The following is a 24,834-nucleotide window of genomic DNA, read 5'->3' on the forward strand; positions in this document are numbered from 1 at the left end:
ACTTTCAGTGCACAATATCCCATCAGGTGTATTTGGATAAAATACCAAAAGAAAAAAAACAATTCTTCAGACAATTCTTTTGGGGCTCTTATTTCACCCCAATTCCAACCAAAAGTGCCACCAAAAAGCAAATGTTTCCCAGAAAGAACAGACCGATCAGCAGACCATCAATTTTTACCTAACAAAACAATGTAATTCAATTAAAAGATCATTGCAGTGTTATGGTGATTAATTGTTAATTGCTTTTATATTTCTTTCAACTTACCGATTCTGATTCCACTTCTACAGTAGCACTGCCTGAAATCCAGAGAAGAAACAACAGTTAAAAAGGGCACAACCAACCCCCAGAGTGTTTCCTCATCTGAATCTTATTTTTCAGTTTACTTCAGATTAGTTCTGGCTTGTTTTTAATTATTTGATTTATACCGGTAGATTAAGTTATTTGATTTCAGCTTTCATTTCATTTTAAATTTGTTTACATATTCATTTACATATGATTTAAACAGTTTAAAATCATAAAATATGTGATTACATTTCTTTTAATAATAATAATAATAATAATAATAATAATAATGCATTAACAATTACATTAACCATTTAGCCATATACACACTCCCAGTTTCTTTTGGCCTAGACTAGACTAAGAAACAGTTCAATGGCCAAGTAAAGGCCTGTTCCCTTTTCATGTCATGAAATAATGAAGCTTTTTAAGTGTAGTTTTAAATATGACTGAAAAAGAGACATTACTGTAAGGGAGGGAGGCCAATATTGGACTGAAAACTAAAATAGAAAAGACTTAAGAGAGGAGGCAAATCTGGAATACTCCTAGAAAGAATGAATGTCCCTCAGAGGAGCATGTTTTGAGAGGGGTTACACTATAGAACAGTAAGGTTGATTAGACTTTGTCAGAAAACGTTTCAGGAAAAGTTCTGAAAAAAAAAGAGAAAAAAGATTTTTTTTGTACTAAAATGATGAGATGAGGAGGAGAAAAAACCTTTAACCTTTACATGCACTTTTCTAAGTGATGATTACTTATAATGAGGAAAAACAAAGATTTACCTTTCTCCTTAGATTTCCCATTATGAACCTCCAACATGATGTAAAAGAGAGCTTCCCAGGCAAGAAAGCCACCCATGACTTTCATTAACCATCCATCACTGCTGTCAATCAAGTTCAGGCCTGTAAATATGGCTCCCACTGTGTAACACAAAGAAACACATATTTAAGACCAACAGCACGGGTGACGGTGTGTCTGCTTTGGAAAATAAATTAGAATTTATAAAAGAGTGCAGAACAGCATGAAGTAAAACAAAGGCTTACCGGCTAAAGATTTTATTATCACTGCATTCAAAAAATGTGATGTGTTGAATAGATACCGCCTGTCAAACAAAAGAGAATAAATATGAAAACATAAACCACTGAAGTCAGTGTAAGAAAGAAAGGACAGCACATATCATTTGCTTGACAGAAGCAGCAGTGGTGGACAAACACACAGTGAAAAGAGATCTGTGAAGAAGATTCAGTGCATCACCCGGCATCCTAAGCTTATTGCATCATAACCAGCGGATGGTTCTGGGTCACCTGATTAAGCCCCAAGTAAAAGCTATAACAAAGCAGAAAATTTTAGGCCTAAAATTAAAAGTAGAGAGGGTTGCTGTTTCTGAGAGCTGGTTTCATGGTAGAGGGGGCTGAAAGCAGCAGCCTCCTATACCTACTTTTGAAACTCTAGGAAAAACAGCCAGTCTGACAGCAAAGTGCTCTGTTAGGATAATAAGGTACTGCGAGGTCTTGTAGATATGAGATATGAGTGTTTCCATTGAGAAAAAAGTTTTGTTTCCCTTTGGAGAAATGACTTCATTCATGGATATGTATGCTTATTTAGTATTTTGGGCGGATGGTTATATTGGTGACACTGGGAGATTGGCTGAACTGTTCAGTGTTCAATCCATGATGGTGGCTCCTTCTTCACAGTCACTTAACTGGGGCTAAGCATGGAGCATGGCCTCCAAAGCTACAGCCATTCAGTGAAATAACTAAACATTTGGTACACTGAACAGTAAAGTGCCAGTGAGAAAAGATGGAAAAGATTTGAAATTGTAATGATATTTATGGAAGAAATATGAACAGAGCTATCAGAGGTTATCAACTACACTGAAACGAGTGAACAGTGAATGCAGTCATTAAGCAGGTGCTGCCCCATGCTTTTGGCTGATGGTGTTTCCAAAATTTGTCAAATAAGTGTACTAAAAAACAATAATGTGTGTAAAACAGTCATTGAACTCTAAAATGTGTGTTGGCATGCCATAGTAAATTAAATTAGAAGCACACACAGATTGATACATACAGGTGATGCTGTGGTCCGCAGCGCAGCATAGCCACTATAGGCTGGAAGAAGGAGAGGATCATAACCAGACAACCCAACACTGGATGTGCTCCCTGGAAACCAACAGCATTAACACTGGTAATCATGATGATGTAAATATCAGTCTGACAGTGGAAACACGTAACTACAGAGAGTGTTTAAAGAATGTCAAGACAAATAAAAAATTTAAATGATACTTTGATTTTATAGAGATGCTGTTTTTAATAATTACCATTACTATTAAGAAGAGTTACTTAATAATATCTTCCAGTATGTTGGCTGTGCTTTTGATCTGTGTTGTATAGTATTGTTTAATGTTTAATTTACATCGCTTAAATTACTGTAAGGTGTAATTATCTCTGGTTGCAAAGGAGTTTTTAATGATAAGCAAATTTTTTAATGAAATTAAAAACACAGTGACAAACTGCATGATAACTCAGAGGACACAAGTCTGTGGGTCTTAAACGGTAAATGGATCGGTACTTATAAAGCACCTTCCTACTCACTTCCTTTTATGTGGTTTGAGGATGACTATTTACCCCAAGATCTGAAAGATGCCAGAATAGTGCAGCTGCACAAAGGCAAAGGTGAAAAGTCCTGTTGTGTCAACTATCAAGCAGGCAAGATCCTCTATAAGGTGATTTTAAAAAGGTTGAATACCTATCTTCAGAAGGGACACTACCAGAAAGCCAGTGCAGTTTCCCCCAGAGCAGAGGCACCGTTGACATAATGCTCGCCGCAAGATAGATCCAAAAGAAATGTAAGAAACACAATATGCATCTGTAAAACCTCTTTGTTAAGGTGTTCAACATTAGCGTCATGCCCACAATCTTGGGTATGACGCTATTTTCTGAACAGGAATCCCTCCCAAGATGGAAAAAGTAATCAGATTCTTTCATGATGGTGTAAACACAAGACTGGTCATTGGCTGAGATGATGATGAGTTTCCCATCACTCAAGTCAAGCAAGGATGCTCCAACACTCTTCAGCTTCCGTTTTAGATGTTGCTTCTCTCTGCTTTCAAAGACTTAAATACAGCCATCCAGATCACACACAAGACAGATGGAGGTAAAATTAATGCTCAGCGCCTAAAGGCAAAGACAAAAGTCACTAGATCACTTTTTCATGACTTCCTCGATCCTGATTACTGTTCTATAGTCAACAGCAAGCATGCCTGAAATAAAGATCAACAATAAGGTCCTTGGAAATTTTAACTCCATAACCGAACTTAGTTAGCTTACAAAGTATCAAGGTATCCAACAGCATTGCTAAGGAAAGTGCTTCCGATAGACTCCACAAGCAAGTGTGGAACGAAGATTCTGAGATATGATTGTTCGGTTTTTCTCTGTATCTATTATTGTAGGATCTACTGTACAATATAAAGTGCCTTAAGGTGACTGTTGTTGTGATTTGGCGCTATATAAATAAAGTTGAAATGAATTGAATAGATCCTACATGAGGGTACACAAAAATAGTGCTATTTTGGACTTTATCAATCCTAATAGCCAGTCATATATATCCTTGGGTTGAGCATTTCCTAGTACTACCGTTGGTTATCCATGCACAAACACACTTAATGTGGGAGCCAAGTTAAGATAGTTCATATGTTTTAGTATTTATATTTCGCTGTTGTTAAGCGTGGTTGTGTAATTAATAATTTAAGAAGTAAATGCATGTTTATGGTGGAACTAAAATTATTTTATTGCTGTATTGGTTTGGTTACGTAGCACCATGAATATATGTGCCTTAAAGACTCGTGTTTATAGTAAAATCCGGGCATCACGGATGTATGCAAATTAGCGCATGCGGTGCGGGAGGGGGGAGAGAGAAAAAGAGTTAACACGGCATAAGCTATACGGCAGCAGGGTAGAACAGAGCCACACGGTTTTCCTACCGTAGTAGGTTATTTTGTTGAGGATAAGTTAAACCTGACCACTCCTGTAAGATGCAAACTGTAGAATAAATTTTTTGTTACATCTTTTCACATCGGAGTCCCGTAAAGTTCTTTCTCCTCTTCAAACTGACGTTCCTGAGTGAAGCACGGGAAAACTGGTCTCACGGCTTATACACTTCATTTAGCACTTTTATCTATGCCTAAGTGCTTTTGTAACATTCACAAACACACACATACACACACACACGGTGCATCTCAAGGCTCAGTATCTTGTCCGTAGATTTACTAATTGCAGAACATTTTAAAGCTGGTATTAAAGGAGACTCAAATGTGGTACAATAAAATCTGAAGGATATTTGGATTCATGTATCAAATAAACAATAATTTGTATTCAGTAATTCCAACCAAAACCTTTGTGAACTTCGACACTAGGACCAAGTTCATATCATAAAAATCGTTATTTACTGGCAAATAATAGTGTGTTACATAGGTAAAGCCAGTTTTGTTGTTTGATTGATCTGTAATTTAAAAATATAAAACTGTAATAATTCTGATACTAGCAGAGTTAGTGTACCAACCCCAGACCAGTCCCGAGTATGAGCGAAAATGAGGATGAAAGCAATGATTGTGGCTGCTACCGTCAGAAGCATTACTCCAACATGGACCTGGAGGAACATAAAGAATACAACATGATATTAAGCAAGCCAAACATATACAAAATCAACAGTTCCCAAATAAGATTAAGCTTGGACCAACTGTCTTAAAAGTCTAACATATCTGACATATAATACTTAATATTTTCTTAGTATGTTTTTTTTCTATGATGACTCACCACAAACCAGAGATCTTTGTTGCACATTGTTGTTCCCTTGGCCATTGTTTTCAGATACCGGGCAACCATCATTCCCAGTGTTCCCGTGGTCATCCAGGCAATCAGCATTAGTGACCCTGAAAAACAGTTTAGTTTTGGAGTTCTCTCCACTTCTCTTTGTTTTATGAGTTAAGATGAGTTTCTTTCCCTGGTCCCAACATGTCTTTAGTCTATATATCGGTTTACTATAAAAAGAATTAAACCAACTGAGGCAAGCCATTAGGAGTACAACACAGAAATATTTTTATAGCTTTCAAACTGTATACAATCGATTTTGATGGTGTACATTCGTACAATATGTTACAAATGATTGTTTTGCATGATGATAAGTCACTGTGTCATGAAAGAGGCAAGAGTTACTGCCAAGAAATATGCATCTAACTTGTAAAACCCAATCCACGTTTTTGGTCTATTTTGTCACGTCGAGGGATTAAACTGAATTTCCCGGCGGAACCAATCCAAGGAATTAATAGAGTTTCATCTAATCTAATGTAGTCTAGTCATTAAACGCTGTGAAATGCAACAGAAATGTAAGTCTACTTGGTATTATAGATAAAATAGTTTAATCTTAATGGAAGAAAAAATTCTATGTCTTCCCATGTTCCCAGTAGCATGTATCCTCGACTATTCACCGGTTAACACAGTGTACTAACTGTCAACTGGTTGGCCAAAGTAAGTGAGAAAGGACTTTACATAGTGACTCTTTCACACAGAGACCTCTCTGTGCAGGATCTTACCATGAGCTTTGATGATATCAGGAAATCCCCTTTCACTTACAACAGGAGTAGAAATGGCCATCTTAGTAGTGCTGACGAAGTCGTGCTTATGGAATTGGATTTGTCCTGTAGCAAAGATATCGCAAAGCTTATACACAACTGTTTGTATATGTATAGCTGTGTGTGTGTACACAGAATAAGCTGAATCAAAAAAAGAGTAACACGGCCAGGACGAATGAAGGAAAATAACCATCTGCTCTCTCAGTCGAGACGAAAAATTAGCTGCAGTTACTGAAAAAAACACATCCATAAGTGAAGTATTGAAAGGTGATGAAAGTGATTACATGGCCAAAGCATGAAACACATTATTTTAATGCTAATGGCTGAGTATTTCCAAAAGTTGATTCTGTTCATCTGGACGTAGCGTTTTGTGGGAGAAACGTTTCGTCATCATCCAGGTGACGTCTTCAGTCTCAGCTGACTGCAGGTTTCCCCAATCTTATAAACAGTACATTTGCATAATGACTGAAACCAGCCCATTGAAGGAACAAAGGACTGGGAGGTCAGTTCCTTAATCATAATTATGCAAATTCTCATGACCATTGATCAACAACCATGGCAACAACAACAACAACAACAACAATGGCTGAGTAAGTTTGAATCTGTAATCGAAAATTTAGATACATGCTGGTGTATGATTCCTTTATGATATTTTTATTTTTATTAAATTTTTTTGTTGTTTTACAAAAGAAAAACACTTTAGAAAGAAACTTTAACATAGACATGAAAAATATTCTTTTATATTTTTTTTCATAAACTGACCAGGGTTGTTAAACATGTGACTTCTTTTAAAATGTTCACACGATTGGAAAAGGAAGTACAATCAAAGGCCCTGCTTAACTGTTCAAAATAAAAGTATTTACTTGAGTATAATTTTGTTATTAGTACATTTTTTCAGAGTGAAGTGCTTAAAGATTGCACATTTAAATAATCGCCTAAATTTTAAGAGTGATGGAACAGATCTTTCTTATGGGCGACAAACCCTCACCACCATGTAGCCTTGACATGAAGAGTTTGGACACTCTTTTTCATCCAATCACCTGCATGCATGTCTTGAGACATATGTGCTATTTTCTCTAAGTATATTGTGAAGTCCATAGTCTTCTTCATCGCATGCTATCTTCAATTTATTGATATGATAGGTTAAGTTATATAAACTACACTGCTGTGGTGTAAGAAACAGTCTGGCACATGTAGTTACCATTGCTGCTGGGTCCGCAGACAAACATGAAGTAGTAGGATTGGCTGAAACCTGAAGTCCCCTGTATAGAAATTATCTCCGTAGTAGTGAAGGAACAACTGATGACATTGTTCTGCAATGACGTTGTTATATTATAAACGTTCCCCTGTAGGACACATAAGAAATTTCACAATTTTTAAGAGCAGAAACAAAGCATTATATCTAAACATTCTAGCCTTATATAAATCACTGATATCAGAAAAACTTCAGTACCAGAGCAACAACTTGTGGAGTTGTTCGTCCTGTTGAATACATATGTTGCACACCAACTTGTCCATTACTGTTCATTCCACAAACATAAATATCATCGTTTCCCTGAGGAAAGACAAATATAGTAAGGAATTAGCATGCTTATTATTTAATGATTAATTCTTGTGGGGGGAAAAAATCCAAACTTGTTGATATTGTTTGGGAAAACAAGGCAACCAGATGTTTTCTAAAAGTTGTGAACTTTCAAAAACAAACTGAAGTTGTAACAGCAGCTGTTCACCCACAGGTGCTGCTCATGTACAAGTATGCCAAGAGCCTTACTATTGTTATCTCTTAAAAAAAATGTAACAGTCATAGAATCAAGAACATTTTCATTACGCTACCATCTTCTGATCATCAGAGAATCCAAAAGCGATGTAGCCTTCATAAGGACCAGTCATCTCATACTGGACAGCTGTACCACTGGCTAACATCATGGCTGACATGAAATAACAGCTAGCACTGACTGCTGGGTCACAGTTTGAAGGCTGACTGAAGCACACTTTGGTGACGCCACAGTTAGCGCTAGAGATGGATGCAGCTGATTTCTGGACATACACAGAGGAAGAGAGAGAAAGAAACCATGACATCATCATGTTGTACTTGAATATACCATTTAGCATTTTCTTTTCTCAGTTTGCATATATATTAACATTAAGCCAAGCTCAGTACTGCACATTACTGTTCTATAGTTCTGCTAACAAGCTATTTAGAAACTAGGTATAAATGGCTTGAGTACATAAGTACATCCATACTGTTTACAATCACCAACTAATCTAACAAGTATATCATCCACAGAGGCACAGTTAGAACACGCAGAGTTCCTGTGTCAATGACAGTACTAACCGTTAACCACTATGTTGGCCCTAACATCAACCTCTGAGGTTTTTGCCTATTTTCCCAATTGGGAAATTTTGTGCAAGACCAAAATGCATGTGTGAGACTTCGCTTGAAAAATCTCTCTCACAGTTGAGAGAAAACCAAACACTAACGTGATAGATATTAAGAGTTAACAAAAACAGTCAAATCTTAAACAAAAAAGAAAATTCTGATTTTGAGAAAACACCTATTGTATGAAAGCGCCCTAGCTCAATGGGCCATGCTAACTCTGGGCTCTCAAGAAAAGCTCTAGAAATTCAAGAGTGTATAACAAACGTGAAGCAGATTTCTAAAAATTCAGGTTTACGCATAAACTACATAAACAGCAGTGTTGCTAGACTGACTTTTTCATCTTTCATATTTGTCCATCAAGGCCAGAATATTTATTGCTTTCCATTTAGTGTGTCTGTGCTAGATAGAGCAGTGTACACCCATCTCCTGATCCACAGTCAGCCCCAGTATAAGATGTGCCACAGAATATAAAAGATGGTAGACTGCCATCAGCCTCAAAACCAACGGATACTTTCAAATCAGTTAAACTGGCCAATGATTCAACCAGCTTGTTTGGTAGTGAATTTCATATTGTGTTCAAAACAGACATTGTTACTTACAACAAGTGGTGCAGGGTCTGTACTGCCATTCCCAGTGAGGGCACCTGCAGATCTAGCAGCTCTGCCATTAGTGAAGGTCAGGACAGAGCTCATCACATTAACCCAAAATGTTGTAGAATTCTGCACAAAGGATGCACTGCAGCGACACCAAAACCAGTGTGAACTGGGGTATAAACACTTAGTCAAAGTGCTTTGCTAGAATGAATGAACTTTACCGGAACTGAACAGCTTTGATGTCTCCTGATGGTTCTGATCTCCATGTCACCTGAATGTAGCTGCTATTAAAGCCTGATGTGTGGGACACAGCCGAGCTCTGGACACACACACATGAGAGAGAGACTATGACATCATTATGTTGTTTGAATGTACTGTATATCATCTGTTTTCGTTATTTGACATGTTTATACTGTTTCAGTCACTGTTATACATAGTTAAAGTTACCAAAGGAAAGCAAATCAAATGATGTGCTGTGAAACAATATTGCAATATAATTTTAATTATGCACCTTGCAGCTTGTCACTAAAACTATGTATTAACTTTGTATAGGTAGGTCTAAGATTTGCTCTATTGCACATGTTCACATTGTTTTCTTTAGTATTTGCGTCAGAAAAAAACCTGACTGTCTTTTTCAGTAATGTACTGAATACATTAAATGTTTTCATTTTACTTCATTGATTGATATGCCCTTCAGTAGACTTAAGGTATAACATATGATCATGCATGATGCTCACATTAACATGAAAGGAAACTCACAGGTCTTTGGCTGCAGGTGAGGACTTTAGCAGCCCCTGCTGGTGTGGCAAAGGAACCTACAGGAGTCTCACTTCCCACTTCTATAGCCTCCAACAGGAAACCTGTGAATGGTGTGGAGGCCGGACCCTGTAGCTCAACTTGGAATCACAGAAAAACATTTTATTCAGTCAGTTGGACAGTTCTCAACTGGGCCGCTTCTAGACAGGCATATATGAGGGGCCAGACAGAAATGTAAAGGGGGCAAATGGTGGCAACGGAGGCAGGAAAGTGGTGGCCAAATTATTATTTAAAAAAGAAAAAAAAAAGAGAGTTCACCAAATCTTAAGAAATAAAACCAAAAAATAGAATAAAAATTAAAAGAATAAAATTAAGTATCCGTCCAACTCTTTACAGCCAACATGGAATGTATCTTAATTGAATGACCTGATTCTCAAATAAATTTGCAAAATAAAGCAAGAATAAAATAAGACCTCTCACTATAGCGAATATTTACAAAACTTAAAAGGGGTTGGCATAGTAATAAAAAAGAAAAAAGAAAAAAGAAAACGATTCACCATGTCTTTTCCTACAATTCTCAAACTAATTTGTAGAACACAGATTTAGAACAGAGCATTTTAACTTTTTGTTCTCGTTTTAAGCTTGTTTGTTTTGCAAGTAACTGAACTTGCAAAACAATATATATATATATATATATATATATATATATATATATATACACATATATATATATACCTATATAGATATATATCTATATATATCTATATATAAAGCCTAATTGGATTGCACCACATGCTTCATTGCCTGGGGGATGTTTCATGTTTGTTTCATTGTTTTGCATTAGTTGGTTATATGGCAGCCATCTTGTTTTCGCCCGTGTGTGTCATTTGGTTTAGCTAAACCGGTATTTAAGTTCCCCTGTGTGTCATTTCAGGAGGTCAGTTTGTCATATGTTTGTTTGAAGCTTTAGTTTAGTCTATTGAGTTGACCTCTTTTATTGGTTTGCCTGTTTAAGTTTTGTCTTTGTTAAATATATTTTCATATTTTTGGGTCAATAAAACCCCTTTTTTAAATTAAAACCACCTGTGTCCTTTATGCTTTACTGCTTGGTCCCTGACATCTATCTGGATCTCTGGATATAGATATCTCCAAGTTATTTCTTATGGACTTCTCATGAGCCAAAATCACTAAATTCCTCTTTCTTCTATGTAACAGAAATGAACAAGCTTTGCTAAAATCGCTGTGATTACATCAGTATATGAAACGAGGAAACTGCTTGTTCATTTTTGTTACATGTGGTGTCTGACAGACGCAGATCCTCCAGTCTGCTCTATGCAGCAGACAGGCTCACAGAAAAAAACTCTTCTCTACCGGACTGAAACTGTGAGAAGAACAATGGACTAGTCTCCCATTGAGTGTAGAAAGATAGATGTATGTTTAGCTGTTAATTATCTTAAGAGTCGCTATGATTTTAACGACAGAGATGTGTTGCTTCGTTTTGCTCAGCCCTGCCTACTGAGAAACCTGACACCAGCTCATTGCAAACAGTGACTGGCTGTTCAGCTGGCGGGAGGGTGAGTGGGGGTTATCTGCCTAGGCTGTGCGAGCCTGCACAAAAACAACGAGGAACGAGCCAACCAGAGGTGAAACCTATCATCTCATGTGTGCCTTTTCCAGCGGATTTTCCAGCTACTGTAGCAAATCATGCCCATTTTCAGTTTTTGGGTAATTATTATTTTCTTTCTCAACTTCTAAAAGTTTGATTTAAGGATGTTTGCTTAAGGGAGAGTTGCCCCTCCTTGCCCCAGCCGGTGTTGTGCCATAAAGTGATTGCTCGTATTTAAACTGCTATAAGTAACTTGTTGGGCTATAATATGTGAAACATATGTCAAATGCATCCCTCATGGATGCCATAAAGTCATCTTGAGCCACAAACAACATTCGTGTAACAAGGTAGAAGCCGCAATCAGTTTGTGGCAGTGACTTTTATATAACCTTTATTTATGCAGTTAAAAAAATAATAATTAACATTAAAAATGTCTTTTGTAAGAGTAAGTTGGCCAAGAAAACAGCAGAAATGGCACCGGCACCGGTGTTCTCAGTCATGTGATGAAAACAAAGTTTTACTGTATTACAAGCAAATATGTCAGAGTCTGACATAAAACAGAGATGCTTCTTAAATTGCCTGAAAATATATAAATGTTTCCCTATTTTGGGGTTAGCCCTTAAAAACACGGCATTCTTAGATAATAATACATAATTTCTATTATGATTTTTCTCTGTACAGGCTGAGATCCTGCTGCTTTGGGGTTTAATGCTCTTTGTTGATTTAGTTGCATGGCTGAAATCACAAACATATCAATGGCAATGAGTGAACTGCTGATCGATCGTAAAATCACCCGTTCTCACTCCCGAGGCGTAACATGTCGACGTTTTGTCACGTCCCGCGGCGTTCCTGAGGAACACGAAAGGAGACCTTCAGCGTTCTTATGGTACGCGGCGGGCTATGGCTGGAATCCAGTGCAATGACGCTCCCGCGGTAATAGACGTTCCAGCCCTAAACCTAACCTTATCCTTAGTCCTGACCATAACCTTATTCCTGACCTTAACCAGGACTTTAATGATGTTAAATCTATACATCGGATTTATTTGTTCGATACTGACGGTACTAGAACACCAGTCCATCTAGTCGGCACCCTCTTACTCCTCTCTTCTTACCTTTGACATCCTCTCCAACTCTGTAGCGCCTTTGCTCTGTGGTGACTATGAAGGGCGATGGTGCCGTTTGTGGGCTCAGCCCTGATTGATGGGATTTCAATTCTTCACAACTGTCTATAACCAGACCTGAGCTGTGTCCTCGGATGAGTGGAGCACTGCACAACAGCAGCAATACAAGAAGATCCATTATTTTCCAGGCGACTCGTTACTGCAGTCAGTGAAAAACATCGAGTACCACGTACTACTGATGTATAGGGTGGAGCACTGCAGGTGCAATAGCTATTGAATAGGGATACTTCTGTTTCGACAGTGTGTCGAGATTAAGAAGCGCAGATGTTTCAGGAACTCTGCTTCAAAGTGTGGGTCAAAACACCCACGTCACCATGGAGTTTCCCAAGGTGGCTTACCTGTTGCTTCTAAGCAGGGGTGGAGCCAGAGCGAATGCGTTTTAATTTTTTTTTTTTATTCCTATGTAGTGACGGCTCAATCCTTTAGGCCGACAGTGTACAGGCAACGGCACAACACCGACTCGAAGGGATCCTGAACACCTGCCCTACAATTACTGACAGCCGCTCATTCGTACATTCTTATTACTGACACTGGATTGTCCAATCAGATCTCTTAACGCATTCGGTCTTTCGCTACCTTCCCATTGCGCTCATGCAGGTTGATAAAGATTGACAAATACAAGCGAAAAAGTCAAGCTGAAAAGGCAAGAAAGAACAAAGATAAAGAAACTAGAAACAGGTGAAGCAAAAGATGAGCGTGGCGGAGCTTCTGCAGTGCAGCCGGTAAAACAGACGGCGAGGAAGAGAAAAGCAAATATCTGGAGGGATGTAATAAGGATTAAAGAGAGTGAATGATTCAAGTAAAATTTATTTAAACTTTGAACAGTTTATTCTATGTTCTTCTTGTGTTACTCAACTTTACATTGCCTTGAGGAATTGCACAAATTTAACTGGACCGTCTGTGCTGTTTTGACCGATCATGGTCCCACACCTGGACCAGTGGCACACTTACTCCTCTCTTCTTACCTTTGACATCCTCTCCAACTCTGTAGCGCCATTGCTCTGTAGTGACAGTGAAGGGAGATGGTCCCGTTTGTGGGCTCAACCCAGAGTAGTGGGATTTCAATTCTTCACAGCTGTCTATAACCAGACCTGAGCAGCAGCCCCAGGTCAGTGGAGCAGTGCACAGCAGCAAAAATACAATAATAATAAACTTTATTTATAAAGCACACTAAAAAAACCAAGGGTATACCAAGGTGTTTGACAAAAATAGAATAGGAAAAGGGAGATGGGAAGGAAAAGAGAAAGGACCTGGCACATATCAATTATAAAAACCTTGACAAGAAAATGCATTGCAGTTAAATTATTTTCCAGATGACTCATTGCTGCAGTCAGTGGAAAAACAGACCATAAATAACACAGTGCTGTTGTTAGAATACTGGGGATGAAACTGGGAGGGCCAGTAACTGATGACTGCATCATGACTTGGCAGTATTCTTTCAGGTTTAGATTTTCAGGACCAATTTGCAGTAAAACTCACTAATCAGCAACAATAAGTCTCTTTTCTCTGAAGAATAAAACTGGATAGTTCATTTTCCTTTTTCAACACCATCTTTCATGGGGGGGTCTTCTCACTCCTGTGAGGTCAACATCTGGGGATTTTGCTTTAGGGTGTATTTTTTCACTAAACATTCAACACTACTTCTGATATTTATGATATTTTTTGATTATTTTAAACTGTGGCATGCAGAGGTTTCACACAGGATACAATCTTTGCTACTTTGAATAGCCAAACAGGTAAAAACATGAGCTAAATTATTTAAGGCAAGCCACTTTCTATTTCACTTTTTACCGTTTCAAAAATAGGAAAGTAAACAAAGCATTGAGCAAAGGTTTGGCTGCACAACATGGTCAGTACTTAGTAGCACCCCTCCCTTTAAATTGTGAAACAAAGCTTTTGCTGTAAGCGAGAACATAGATTATCAGTGTGGCCATTCCAGCTACAGGGGTAATGGAGGTGAATACCAAAACACCTATAGGATTTAACCTAAACGATTTCTTCATTATGAATAATCACTGGGGTGTCAGCTGTCACCGCTTCAGGGTCAGGCAGCATCTCCTTAGTTTGTCTTGTATCGATGACTAGATGGTGATCATCACAATAAAAGACAAAAGTCTTTACCTCAGTAAGTACAGCGAGCGATCCGAGTTTTCGTATAGCGGGCCAAGTATGGCAGTGTCATTGAGAAATTTGAAAATCAGATTACTGGGGTTACAGCTACAATCTATTTTATAAGAGAAACAGGAGTGGTGAGGTAACAGTCCTGAGGTACGCTAGTGCTGATGGATTTATAGTTGGAGAGCAAAGATAGGAAAAGACTCAGTTTCTGTAAAAACAGAGGAGGCTCCAACATGTTAAAAGCAGAACTAAAGTCAATAAACAAAATATGGGCATAGGCCTTGGGACTTTCCAGGTGCTTAAGAATCAGGTGAGCGATACTGCCAAATGTGTTATCTGGGCTCCTCCCCTGCCTATAAGGAAGCTGCGGAGGATCTAATAAAATTTAGGTCTGATTTCCTTATAGAGACTATATAAAATTCAAAACATTTAATGACAGGAGTCATAGCAGTTATAGTTATAGCCACTGGTCTATAATCATATAATCAGGACATGATCTCTTGGAATTTAAAATACGGTGGATTTTTTTCTAAGGAACTGCGTGTGAATCTGCAGATAGGACAATGAGCTCTACTGTAAACTTCGTTCCAAGAGAAGTTTAGAGGGCCTGAAGATATTATCGCAAATATCACTGAATGGCTGAATTTCAAGTAAATCAGCATCAAGGCTTAAACACTGATTAGTGGTTGTAATCGTCTGCAACACTTTAAGGCCCTGTGTATCTAACCTGAGGGAAAAAAAAAAAAACTCATTCAGTTCATTTGTTTTACTCTGTTTACAATGCACTTCATATTAGTCATCATCTTGCTGGTGGCTTTTATGGATTTAGCAGCTTTAGAGTCCATTGTGATTAAATTATTTAGATATCTTTATATGTCATTGGTCTTTTTATGATTAATGCTCTTCTTAATGCCTTCTATAATGTATTGGTCATTGTTAGGATACAGTATAATGTCCTTCTTCAGCAAAGCAATCACATCAATATAATCTGTGATTGTTTCTTTGGCCTCATCAGTTCTCACATCATGAAAAGACATGGTGGTGTAGGGGACTGCGCCCTTAAGGATTACTGTACTATGGCCAGACAATCACTGTCGTAGTCTGAGCTTTACTGTTCTTATTATGGTCTCAATTTGACAAAAGGGGCTTTGATTGTGCTGTTTCTGCTTTTTTTTTTTTTTTTTTTTTTTTTTAAATATGTCCATAGCATTTGTATAGAATCCTATTTTCTTGAGTGCCACACTTCACACAAAAAGATCCTGGGAGGGTTACTTCAATTTTACAGTGGTTAATATCTCCCAGTATGAAGACAGGAGCTCCAGGTGTACTCTGGAGTTGGTGTGAACACACTTTTCAATACAAGCTGCTGCCTAGGCTGCATTTCCACTGGAGGGTATTTGAAAAACTTGCAAAGAATAGAGATTTAACAAAATTGTAAGCTGGATGTTGGCATTTTAATGGTCCCAAACTGTAAAGATAGATCCACAAGTTTATTTAAATTGAGTTGTACATTCATGAGAGATTGTTATTTGATTAAGGAAGCCATTGGTTGTGCTTTTGTAAAGCTCATCTGCTACACTATTGTTAAAAATAAATGTATACATATCGACAAACATCACACAAGCCTTGTTTTTTTATGTAACAACAAACTAGAGAAAGGGTCATTGTCCTATCTGTAGATTCGCACGCAGTTCCTTAATCAGGATTTGGTCATTCTAAACTGGGTGCAGTTCGTGTTATCAGTCTTCTGCGAAAACTTTGTCTGCGTCATTAGCCCATTGTTTATGCAATCATTCCCCTCCCCTATATTACTGCTGACAGTGTAGCCTCTTGTAAAATATGATCTATTGGCAGCAACATGACCATATGCTAATGAAATTTCTTTGTGATTTTGGAGTGGATTGACTCACTGCGATCCTCTCTGGAGAGGGACTTATCTTCTGACATGATCATGTGTCCCACATAGGGAGAGGCTTACCTTGTGGATGTTCTCAGAAAGACATTTCAACAGCACTTGTGTAGGTCTCAGAGGCCTGCTTAGAAGGACAACAGATCATCAAAGCAAGCTGACCCCACATGAGGAACAAAAACTGACAAGTTACCACAAACACTTTAATGTTAGGCGATATGGAAAACTTTTCCAACCGTCATTCATCAGCTTAATAAATGACGACAGGCGATATATTCACACAGGTGACTTTTTGATGGGCGTTGCAATGCAATCATGCACAGACTGATTTACTGTCACAGTTTGTGAGGCAAGCCGTGTGGGAATTATTAAAGGACCCAAGATGCAGGCAATGCTGATGTGAGTGAGCTTTATTGAGGAGGATGACATACAACACAAGGCGAGGGTAGCAAGAACAGAAATGACAAAACCTAAACTGGGAAAACTAAGAATAAAACAAACCTGAAACCTTGAGACGCAAACGGCGCTGCAGGGAGACAAAGACAGATACAGGGGAACCACACAGAGGAACCAGCAACGCACCCCAGAAAACACAGGGCTTAAATACACACAGGGCAGTCAGGTAATGGGAGGCAGGAGAGAGACACAGCTGGAGGAAATCAGAGCTGACGAGACTGAGGGAAGTAAAACAGAATACAATAACCTGAGACACTGACCTTCAAAATAAAACAGGAACTCACACATGCAAAGACAAAGACTAAGAAACACAGAGGGAACACACAGGCAGGAATGACTAAGCACTAAACTGACAAAGAACAGAACCAAAAAGCTAGAAAATCACAACCAGAATACATCACAATAATAGAAAAGACAAAACGCTGAGTCAAAAAAACCCAGGACCATGTCATTTACGCTTTGTGTGGAGGGAATATCTTACTTTCTTTTCTTGTTTGTTTTGGTATTAATATAGCTACTTTTTGGATTATTCATTTATTTATTTATTTGAGATGCGCCAAATCGCAGAAAAGACAACATTATGTCAGAGAATTTTTAAGAGAAATTTAAATAAAATGGGGTTTTTTTTGTTTTGTTTTGTTTTCTGAACAGAGGCTACTGCCTTTCTTTCTCTCTGTTATGAGTTTGAGTAAATGAAATTGCTGCATTTGGGTGCACTCTGAAGAGGGTAGATTTGCTCGCAGCTGGAAGAGGGTGCGGTTAAAACGGCACTATTATTTTTTCCGTAGACTGCTTCTCTTAGCTTCAATTAACAATATTAGCAAACTTACTAATGGGCAAATAAATAAATGAATAAATATATCGCTCTTGCAAAAATGATCAATGAAAGGCTCAGCTTATTGTCAATGGTCGATAAATACGTCCAATCGCCCAAATGCAGCTCTTTTAGTGAGTCATCATTCATGTAAATGGCCTGTAAATGTATAGCGCTTTACTTAGTCTCTAAGGACCCCAAAGCACTTTACACTACATTCAGTCAGATCTGGCTCATATTTATCCATCTGTGATATTGTGCTCATTCACATTCTAATCAAGATGTGTCCATTTTCAGTGTGTGTTCAGTCTGATAAAGAATATTGAAACTCTGAATCTTTTGCCTTTAACTATTTCTGATTACAATACCTGTAAACAGAAGGCAGTTGCCTGTTTATCTCTTAGTCTTTGATCTTGTCACCCCACTGTTGTCTTCCAGACTCTTGATGCCACACATTTATCTCAGTTTAACACCCAAATGTAAAAAAACACACCCTTCACCGAATGTTGTGCCCCCCGATAAATGCTGTGCCTTTGTTATGGCACAGGCTACAGCAAACCTTGAGAAACAGGATTTAAAGTATAATTTCTTCGATATGTTAACTCAGTAGAAAACCTCCTTCTCCTACAGATTTTATGCATCTACCTAAGTTTGGTTATGGAGTCAAGCCACCGAGCTGGTTAGCTCTAGTATTTACTGTAAAGTTAACCTGTTGTCCCTGGAAACTTGACAGGTAGTTGTGGCAAATCTGTGCGCAGTGGATGAACTCAGCAGTTACTAACGTGCTGAATAATAGCTGTGTCTGTTAGGTTTTGTAGTTTCACAGTAATTTGAGAAAAGGGCGTGTTGATGAGTGTAAGCTGATCCTCATCGCATGTGTGTTCATGTTTTATCAAACTGACTATCTGTGCGTTTGTGCGTGTGTGTTATTTTCTTCTTTTGTTATATGTTTCACAACCTTTTCTTTTCTCAACCTCCTCCTCTACTCAGGTTTCTTTTCCAAACAAGAGTCTCTTTTTTTTTTTTTTAGAAAAGGTTTATCTCCATAGCTATACAGTGATCAAATTGTTATATAAGGGGTGGCTGTAGATCAGAAGGTTGGTCATTTGAGCTCTCGCTATAGAGTCCCTGTGTGTTAGAGTGTTGGATAGAAATCACTTAATTCAGTTCAGTTTAATTTTTTTTATATATAGTGCCAAATTACAACTGCAGTCACCTCAAGACTCTTTATATTGTTAGGTAAAGACCCTGCAGTAATACAGAGAAAACTCCAATAATCAAACACCCCCTTTTAAGTAGCACTGGGCAACATTAGGTCAGAAAAAAAACCTTTTAACCTCCTCCTCTGCTATTCCTACTTGGATAGAAAAAACATAGAGAAAAGTGTTCGTGTGAATGGCTGTGAAAGTGCTTTGATTGCTCGAGTAGAGTAGAACAGCGCTATATAAGAACGAGTCCATTTGCCATTTAAGGTGCAGGGCATCGTATATCTGCTCCTGGCCCTTTGCTTAGGATTGTTTTCGGTTTGTTAGTTCCCCTTCATGTTTCCGTTGTGCGTTTCCTGTTCTGTCTCTGTGATTCTTTCTGTTTTTGTCTGTATCTCAATATTAGTTATTTCCTGTTTTTATTTTGTCTTCTGTCTCTCGTGCTTTTTATTTAGCTCTGCTTCTCTTGTCTTATCTTCTGTGATTTAGACCCAGCTGAGCTCCCACCTGTTTCTTCACTCCTCATTACCTGGTTTGTATTTATTGTCTGAGTCCTCTCTTCCTCTCCTGTATTCCTGACTCAAGCCCTGTTGAGATTTTGTATTTTATATTTTTTGAAAGAGACTTCAGCAGCTGAATACAGAAAAAAAACCCTTAACAATCAGACACCCCTCCTAGCACGTACTTGGCTACAGTAGGAGAGAAAGACTCCCTTATAACAGGAAGAAACCTCCAGCAGAACCAGCAGTAGGTAAGGGGAGGGAGTCGGGACAAAAGACAGAGTTTTCGAATAATATTGTCTATGGGAAACATGTATTTTGTGAAAAATATGGGTTTCAGATAAATAAGGCTTAAGAGGCACTGCAGGACTTCTGACACGGTCGTATGTGTTCTGTTTCGTATTATTAATCTTTGATTTCCTGATGTACGTTTGTTAATTCTTAGTTTGGTTTCTCTGTTCCCTCGGTTTAGTGTCTTTTCCATGTCTCTGTGCATTTCCTGTTTTATTGTGAAGGTTCGTGTCTCATGTGAGTGTATTCTGTTTTGATTCATGTGGTCTTGTCTTCCCCAATCAGTCCCAGCTGTGTTGCCAACTGTTCCTCGTTGCCTCTTGTGCCTGCCTGTGTATTTATGTGTGTCATCTTGTACTCGTCGCTGGTTCACCTGTGTCATTTCTCTCCGTCATCCTGTGATTTCTCCCTGCTCGTTGTCTCCACTCGTGTTTTCCCTCGCGTTCAGGTTTGTTGTTTAGGTTTTAGTTTTTCCTGTACATATTACAAGTTCTGTTTCTCACCACCCTGACCTTCGGTTTGTTATCACTCAGTCTCAATAAAGCCCTCTCTCTTCACTGCAATATTCACATCTTGGGTCCTTAGTTAAATTCTACACGGCTTGCCCAGCAAGCCGAGAAAGCTTCTCCAGGTCTACAGACTGAACCTTCCTTCACGAAGCACATGGAAAGGTCATTAACACTTAGCTGCATGGCAGAATATATCAAATTCTATGAAACGATTGTAACCTGAAAGAACTGTTAAATAATAATAATTTTAAAAAGCCTTGAGGTCTTGTGAAGAACTAACATGAGTACATCATGACATAACTGTGAACCTGTGGAAATGTGGGCCGTGTGGACAGGGTAAATGATCTGAACAGTTCCTTCAACAGGTTTAGTCCACAGCACTCTGTTGGCTCCTCCATCACGCTGGTCTTCACATACTCCAACTACCTATACTTATTTTGCCCTTTTCCTTCTCTTCCCTCAAGTAAATTCTGTGTATCGCGCCCACCCACCAATGACAAATACTCCCTGTTGGACTGTTAGTCAGCTGGAGCTCCGCCCCATTTATAGTTCAGCCAAACTTCAGCTGCCCATTTTTCTCACTCTCTTCCCAAAGTTACTTTGTACATTAAGTACACAGTTAAACTGTCAGTGGTGAGGCCTGCTGACAGTCAGTAGTCTTCTAATTGGAGCCTGCAGAAGATTTCTGAATAGCTGGATGCTCACCAAGTGAAAAGGTTAAAATTAGCAACATCACCAGGTACAACAACTAAACAAGCCAGCACAGAGTGCCAACTCTGCTAACAAACAGAACAAAAGGTGACTGAGACTCCACACCCGATCATCAAGGAGAAAGCTCATTTCTGCTGCTTGCATCGATGATTTAATTCTTTCAGTCACTACCTACACCTTGTATTCATAAACATGGGTAGGAACACAGGTCAGCTGGTAAATTGACAGCTTTACTGTCACACTCTGCTCTCCTTCACTATAACAGTGTCAGATACAGTGTTTGCATCACTGCAGATGGCAAAATAGTCTGTCCATCAATCTGCTGCAGTCCATACAGCTCCAGCACAAGAGCCTGAGGCACTCCAATTGTTTTGCCAGTTGGCTATAATATAAAAGAGCACAGTGACTTCATTCATGTGTGTACTGTAATCTGAACTTTTACTCTCAAGTAACATTCACGCCCTGCGTGTGTAAACTGACACTAGTTTCACCAATTCCCACTCCACCTCAAAACCTCAGCTGCACCTTGTTCTTTCTCTGTTCCTAAACACACCTCGATAGGGATGATAACTACACTGTTAAACACTCAGAGGTGAGCCCTGCTCTGCTTCTTTCTTTCAAGCTCACGTCCATGCGCTCTGTAAGCAAACACACTTAAAAGCCCTTTAACACAGCACACCAATTCAATTCAGTTTTATTCAGTTTCAAATATAGTTGCCTGAAGGTGCTTTTTATTATAAGGTAAATGCCCTACAATATAAGAGAGAAATCCCAACAATCAGGCAACCCCTGACAAGCAAGAACTTTGTGACAGTGAAATGAGAAAACCTCATTTTTAACCAAAAGAAACCTCTATAGCTGAACCAGACTCAGGGAGGGAGGCAGGACAAAAGACACTATGGATGAGAGACAGTAATTAATGACTAAATACAGAGTGTTGTATAAACACAGAGTGAGAAGAGGTGAGTAAAGAATAAACATCCAATGCATCATGGAAAAACCCCAGCAGCCTAGATGTAACAGAGGGTGTGTTCAGGGCCACCTGGTCCAGCCCTAACTATATGCTTTACCTAAAAGGAAAGTTTGAAGCCTAATCTTGAAAGTAGAGATAGTGTCTGTCCCCTGAATCCAAACTGGAAGCTGGTTCCACAGAAGAGGGGCCTGAAAACTGAAGGCTCTGCCTCCCATTCTACTTTTAAATACGCTGGGAACGGAAGTAGCAGCAGCCTCAGAGTGACGTGCTCCTTTGGGGTGATTTGGTACTATGAGATCTTCAAGATAAGCCAAGTGTAAGCTCCACAATGCAAGAAGACAGTGTAATTGAAGTTGTGTACAATTTTCATAATTGCTTTCTAGTTCTTGCTTAAAAAAGGTTGGACATAAAGAGTAAAATGTTTGCGTATTTGAGTGATGTGTGTGCAGCCGAGTAAGACAGCCTTAGATACGCTTTTAAGTGTTTTTAGTTACTGGGTGACCATATAATTTTGATTGTTTAGAATTAAATGTTTTAGAAGTGAATTAAATCACCTGTCATACTTACGTTACTGTGCCAGCAGCACATCTGAGGTTAGATTAGAAAAATTAAAATGGCTAAGTTAGTTCAGCAGAGAAAAAAGGGCCCATGCTTTCGTCTGGGCCGGGCTTTCAAAGTAAAAGTTAAACTGGACCAGAAAACTTCCTGTTTTAGATGCTCCATCGGTGAAGTCCTGCCCGAATCAATGACTGAACAAGCAGACTGGTGACAAGCCACAGAACACCTTGTCATATTGTAAGGTAAAGATTCTAAAGTATTACAATTATTCCATTCACATTCCACATCATTACACCCTGTATTTGCTTAAACATCATTGCCACTCATTTACAATTTGAGAGAAACCAAATGTGTCTAATAATAAATTAAATGCTGCACTGACTTAGCTTTTTTAGGCTTTTGCATTAAAGTTAAAAGCACCACTATAATTATTTTTATCTGACCTGAACACTAACTTAACATTTAAAAAGTCTGAGAAATCAAATAAGAACTCAGACAAAAAAATGTTCCCCCAGCTTCAGTGTAAAAGGCTCAGACTACATCTTTTAAAGAAATTGTGTCAAATTAATGTCATATATCACACATATCACATGTATCTTCCAGCTGTAAAGATGATCCAGCGTAACTCCTGCGTTTCTTAAAGCCTTCTGTGAATGACGCCAAATTAAACAGTCATAGTTCATAGCAGTAACTCATGATTCAGCTGTGGGTTGTTTATAAAATTTCCAACTGTATCAGCAGGTTATGGCTTGTACTGGAAAAGACACAGCTCATATTATGACTGCTAGGCAATGTGACGTTAGTCAGTTGAGAAACCTTCTGAAGCAAATTTGACCCTGTGATGAAAGCCTGTGTAAATTACTACCTTTGTTTTATACAGTTGTATCTGTGCAGTAGATAGTAAATGGTAAATGACCTGTATTTATATAGCGCTTTACTAGTCCCTAAGGACCCCAAAGCGCTTTACATATCCAGTCATTCATCCACCCATTCACACACTGGTGATGGCAGCTACATTGTAGCCACAGCCACCCTGGGGCGCACTGACAGAGGCGAGGCTGCCGGACACTGGCGCCACCGGGCCCTCTGACCACCACCAGTAGGCAACGGGTGAAGCGTCTTGCCCAAGGACACAACGACCGAGACTGTCCAAGCCGGGGCTCGAACCACCAACCTTCCGATTACAAGGCGAACTCCCAACTCTTGAGCCACGAGTATGCTAATTTAATCTACATGTGATTTAATGATAATAATAAGTTTAAGAGTATTGTAGCAGGAATCATAGCAGAGAATAATTCTTTCTTTCTTTTCATTTTTGTGACAGTTTGATTGTGTATTAGTGCCACACAGTGGAAATTTGTGTTTTTATGTTTTATCAATCTGTGTATTGGTACATAGTGTTGATTTTATTGTGATATTTATATTGCATGTTTGTTTATTGATATTTATATTGCATGGTTTTATCCTCATATTTATATTATGTGTGTTAATGTTGTTGTACCATATTCCTTTAATCCACGGTGGACTAAACAGACAATTGTAGGCACCTGTGAGGTGGGGGCGTTCCCCAAGGTGGCCTATCAACCGCCAGATTGACCTGTTAAAGGGGATAGTGAGCGCAGAGAAAAAGAAGCGACGCATGAAAGGTGAGCAGGAGAAAAAGGAACGCGTGCAAGCCCACACGTGCGTTGAAGGAACTGCTGCCTGACTGTGGGGCGCCACGAGTCATTCGGCGACCCAGTCCCAACGGCAGGAACAGCAACAGCGGGTGGCGATGGCCGCAATTCACAACAGGGCAGGGATGCCCCTCTGCCTGCATCTGACGGTGAGACGAGGGAGGCCGTGTTCAGGTGTGGCGTGGGGCGGGACTGTGCGGCGACATGTTGTCAGGAGGAGACAGGTCTGCGATAGGAGCCTCCTCCCTGGTCTGCTGCTGGCGAGTTTTACCATACCGGAAGAGAAGTTCCCCTCCTGTCTCTTTCAGATAAGGACCATTCGCCCATGAGGCCTCACCAGCTGGTGTTTATCTGGGGCTTTGAAGGGGAGAGGGTGAGCTGCTTTAGATACCTGAGCGTCTACATGTCTGAGGACCTCACCTGGACACTGAACACCATACAGTTGGCCAAGAAGGCTCAGCAGCGGCTGTATTTTCTGAGGCGGGTGAGGAAATTTGGTATGTTGGCCAAGATCCTCAGCAGGTTCTGCAGCTACACTGTGGAGAGCACCGTGACCAGCTGCATCACTGCACGGTACAGCAGCACTACTGCTATGGACCGAAAACGCCTGCAGAGAGTGATAACACCTGCGGAGAACATCACCAGGACCCCGCTGACCTCTCTGCAGAGCATCTACCATCAGAGTCCAGAAGAGA

The 24,834-nt window shown here is 39.2% G+C and overlaps 1 protein-coding gene across 2 annotated transcripts; it reads right to left on the reverse strand.

The window, feature by feature from the left end:
• LOC113032021 (putative ferric-chelate reductase 1) lies at positions 1–12,697 on the reverse strand. Of its 2 annotated transcripts, none has more exons than XM_026184658.1 (15): positions 12,351–12,697; positions 9,636–9,772; positions 9,098–9,195; positions 8,883–9,018; positions 7,737–7,940; positions 7,357–7,458; positions 7,105–7,249; positions 5,865–5,969; positions 5,089–5,204; positions 4,835–4,921; positions 2,345–2,385; positions 1,321–1,379; positions 1,060–1,197; positions 266–297; positions 1–178 (listed from the first exon to the last, which is right to left on the reverse strand). In XM_026184658.1, exons 1-15 carry the CDS (start codon positions 12,535–12,537, stop codon positions 89–91), a joined length of 1,677 nt encoding a protein of 558 aa, XP_026040443.1. In that variant the 5' UTR covers positions 12,538–12,697; the 3' UTR covers positions 1–88. The 2 variants fall into 2 exon arrangements, with proteins under 2 accessions (XP_026040443.1, XP_026040442.1); XM_026184657.1 differs by having other exon boundaries at positions 2,345–2,436.
• Between the last annotated feature and the right edge of the window lie 12,137 nt (positions 12,698–24,834).

Source organism: Astatotilapia calliptera, chromosome 11, assembly GCF_900246225.1.
Source record: "Astatotilapia calliptera chromosome 11, fAstCal1.2, whole genome shotgun sequence".
NCBI classification, from domain to species: Eukaryota; Metazoa; Chordata; class Actinopteri; order Cichliformes; family Cichlidae; genus Astatotilapia; species Astatotilapia calliptera.

Bases quoted from the DNA above. Each gene is read 5' to 3' on its own strand.
- LOC113032021 (XM_026184657.1), bottom strand. From the start codon at position 12,537: ATGGATCTTCTTGTATTGCTGCTGTTGTGCAGTGCTCCACTCATCCGA. The intron at 7,459-7,736 runs GTAGCGTAATGA...GTCTTTCCTCAG, and splicing joins TCTCTGATGATCAGAAGATG to GGAAACGATGATATTTATGT. The intron at 7,250-7,356 runs GTACTGAAGTTT...TGTGTCCTACAG, and splicing joins CTCCACAAGTTGTTGCTCTG to GGGAACGTTTATAATATAAC.